The sequence below is a fragment of the Adiantum capillus-veneris genome, chromosome 21 (assembly GCF_014529385.1).
Source record: "Adiantum capillus-veneris isolate H3 chromosome 21, ASM1452938v2, whole genome shotgun sequence".
NCBI classification, from domain to species: domain Eukaryota; kingdom Viridiplantae; phylum Streptophyta; class Polypodiopsida; order Polypodiales; family Pteridaceae; genus Adiantum; species Adiantum capillus-veneris.
The window spans coordinates 24,584,061-24,587,678 of NC_140951.1; the positions used below are offsets into that span (position 1 = coordinate 24,584,061).

At 42.1% G+C, this 3,618-nt stretch overlaps 1 protein-coding gene across 1 annotated transcript; it reads right to left on the reverse strand.

The window, feature by feature from the left end:
- Window positions 1–621: 621 nt before the first annotated feature.
- LOC147430666 (uncharacterized) lies at window positions 622–3,618 on the reverse strand. The gene is made up of 4 exons (XM_086494437.1): window positions 2,382–3,618; window positions 1,955–2,110; window positions 1,291–1,485; window positions 622–1,170 (listed from the first exon to the last, which is right to left on the reverse strand). Exons 1-4 carry the CDS (start codon window positions 3,263–3,265, stop codon window positions 1,047–1,049), a joined length of 1,359 nt encoding a protein of 452 aa, XP_086350563.1. The 5' UTR covers window positions 3,266–3,618; the 3' UTR covers window positions 622–1,046.

Below are 3,618 nucleotides of genomic sequence, written 5' to 3' on the forward strand. Positions count from 1 at the left end.
ATTTTCCCTTTTTTTTTTTTGCGACACCGGAAAGCCACCCAGAAAAAGAGAAAAAAAAAAAGAAAAGGTTTTCAGATGATGTCCTCAAGAGTCAAAAGGGAAGGTGGGTCACAAAAAAGTATGTACAAGTGAAAATGTATTGACAGAGTCAGCGCTTATTATATACAAAGGCAGAGAATGAGGGGAGGACTTTCAAAGGAGCACGTTTCTTCATTGTTACATATGCCCCTTCTTTTATTATATACAAACAAACAAGTGGTACTAATTATTATTATTAATGCCCATTGGCAACCAACTTGGAGCAGATGTATGCATTGGGCCCTGGGACATGGTCACCACCAATGCTAAACCATGTGGGTTGCTTCTCATTTGATGAAACCATAAACCCAAAACCATAAACCACTGTAGGCACTGGTAACAATATATCACAAGAAGTTTTGGACAGATTCTCACAATAATTCCCGCATTATAACTTACCTCAACATCATGAGCTTCTGTGAGGGAGACACGGCATACCTAGCTAGGTACAATTGGGGGTAGGGGACCGCCGGCCCGGTGGGGGGGCCGGTGGTCCCCTGCCCCCAATCGTACCTAGCTAGGTATGCAGTGTGTCCCGAACAGAAGCTCATGATGTTATGTATTGTATGAAAAACACTGAAAAAGTCTCCCTTTTCCTACATGAGAAAATTAATAAATATTCTTGTGAATGTACTCTGCTCTTATGCATCTTCTGGATATCTTCTCTTATGCATTGCATCAAGGCCAAAACCCAAACTCACAGATCTGATCAATTGCCACCACCATCATAGCCATTGCTGATGATGCTCGCTTTGCTATCTTTCTCTGCAGCTTTTAATGCTTCAAAGGATGAAGGCAATACCCTAAGGCTTTCTTTTTTTTCCTTTCTGCTTTTCTTTGCATAATATACATGTACCCCATCAAGGCACAGAAAATGAATTAAAAAGTATCAATAATATGCTAAACTGGCCAAAAGTATAATTTGATATGCTTGCCATCTGACCAATATTGACAAGCAGCTGCTTCATTTAGGGCAGATGGTTGTGCCTTCCCAGATAGAGAAACTCGACACACTCCTCGTCTCCAGAGCGCTGAGTTTGCTTACGCACAGGGCACTGGGTCCTCTTATTCTTATCGCATTTGTAATAATTCCTGCACAATAGATAGATGGTGGCACGATCAGATCATTGTCGTCTCGCTGAGGCAAATTTTACTGAAATTGTCCATTATGAATGTTTAGAACTGACAAATCCTCACAACCGATAAAATTACCTGGTGTACTTCTGGTTCTTTATCACCTTTTCTCCATACTTTCGCCAGACATACCCGTCGTCAAGGTCAAGCTTCAACGTCTTGACCCTAATCAGGGCTGTGCTGTCCTTACTCGTAAAGTTACTTTCCTCAAGATGAGGATAGGCTTGATTGGCATTGTCATCCATGGAAGGCCGCGGAGCAGAGGGACTTGTCCTATTAAATACACAATCGCACTTACACCATCACAAGCTCTGTCTAATAGAAATGCAAGCAATTGAGCATGTTAGCCAGAGGACTCTCAAACAAAACTTCAAAAATTGTAATTTTAACAATAGCCATTCATAGCCTGATATCTGTGCTATTATGTACATTGGATAAGCTCAATGCATAATTGGTGTACTATCGTGAATATATGATAAGCATACCGTGCAAGATCGCACCGAAAATCTTTTCGGAAAATCAGAAGATTAAGGAAACCGAAAAGTAAATCTGTTGTGTAAACTAACAGTGCCTCGATGGAACTCATATCGATGGATTAACAACTAAATTGCCAAACAATAATATGGTAATACAAAATAACAGCAAAAATCAGATTAGAGTGAGATCAACAACCAAATTGTCGAACATGTTAATGCAGAATAACAGCACAAACCAGAATATATTTCAATAAATTAGTGATTACCTTGAATATTTCATTTTCTTCTTAATGACTCTGACTCTGTGCTTCCTCCATGCATCCTTGTCATTGAGCTTGTATACATTCTGGAAGCTTTCAGGAGGAGCTCCCTTGTTGACTGATGGCGATGGTGAAACGGGAGCAGAGAGGTGCTTATTTTGTCTGCAATACATGTGTGAAAAATTTAGACATCCAGACCAGAGTATTACAACTAGTTATTAGATGCAACTGCGAGAGTGAGTGCACATTCAATTAGCATGGAGATACTTCCACAAACTTCCAAAACAGCTTGAATCACTTATATGTGATTTAGTACCTTTAATTATGTGAGAATCAGGAGGAAAAGAATTCTGCCAAGCACAGTAATTCATGGGGCGAAAAGAAAAACCATAACAACATGTGAAAATTTGATATGGTCTCATTAGCAGCTTACTCAGAATCCTTGTAGGATAAGGAGGATGCTGACGCGTTCGAAAACTCCATGATTGCAGAGTCTGAAAATGCTCGATTGTAGCCCAAGCATGAATTTGGAGCTGGAGCCAGATATTGTGAGCCATATTGAGAGCTCTCTGTCAGATTGTGGCCTTGAGCCACAAGATGAAGATGAGCATCCTCAATGTTGATGCTCTCCACAGCGCGTGCAAGAGGCTGCATATGAGTATCTGATGCTGGTGCCTTGAAAGTGTCTCCCCACAATCTGCCAGCTCCTTCGACAAAGATGGCGTCGAGATGAAACGCAAACTCTGCATGATGCGGTGCACCATTAATACTATCTTTCGAGACGTTGTGGGGATAAGGCAAGCACTGGATGTGCTCCACTTTTGAAGGGGGTGGACGAGAGGGCGCAAAGAGGGTAAGAGACGCCTGGCGCTGGAAAACTTGCGGCTGCAGGTTCCAGATAGCAGATTCCTGCAGCACCATAGGTGTAGATGATGATGGAGACAGCGCCAGAGTGCATGCGGGTTGCAATATTGGTTGGGGCCGCAAATCACAAATAATTGATTCCGGCGCCAGAGTTGATGGCAAATTATGAGATGGCAGCGGTGTTGATGGCGAAGGCATCGGGTGCATTGAAGGAGCCGGAGTGCCTGCTGATTCATCGCTCTGGAGATTATCCGAGAGAAGATCTCTGCCAAGGTTAAGGTCATCAGCACCTATCAGATCAGACAAGAACTCATTGAACTCTCGGTCATGTAAGTTATAATTAATATCCTGCCAATCATAATCATAGTTGAGGCTGCTATAGCTTGGATTGAAGGCATCAGAATAAGCTGCTGCACCATACTCATGAGTAGCATATAAAGTAGGACCGGCCATACAAGGGCTCAAGCAGCCTGTGCCTAATTACACTAATTAGGCAGATTATAGAACTCTAGGAGGTAGATCAAAACGAGGACTAGAAAATTGGCTAGAATAAAATGAGTACAAAATTGGCTGAATAATTAAGGTATGTTCATTAGTGCACTAGGGCCGTAATTAAGGCATCAATAGTGCATTAGGGTGTGGACAAAGGCTAATTATATATGGGATAATTGTCCTTCGCCTCTGCACTATAAGCTAATTAAAGTGGGCAGCTAGCGATAGATGCGAATTGCAGGTGATATAATGCATGACGGGGGGCTCTGTGAATGATACAATCGACATTGCAGGATTAGGGATGTCCAGAAAGT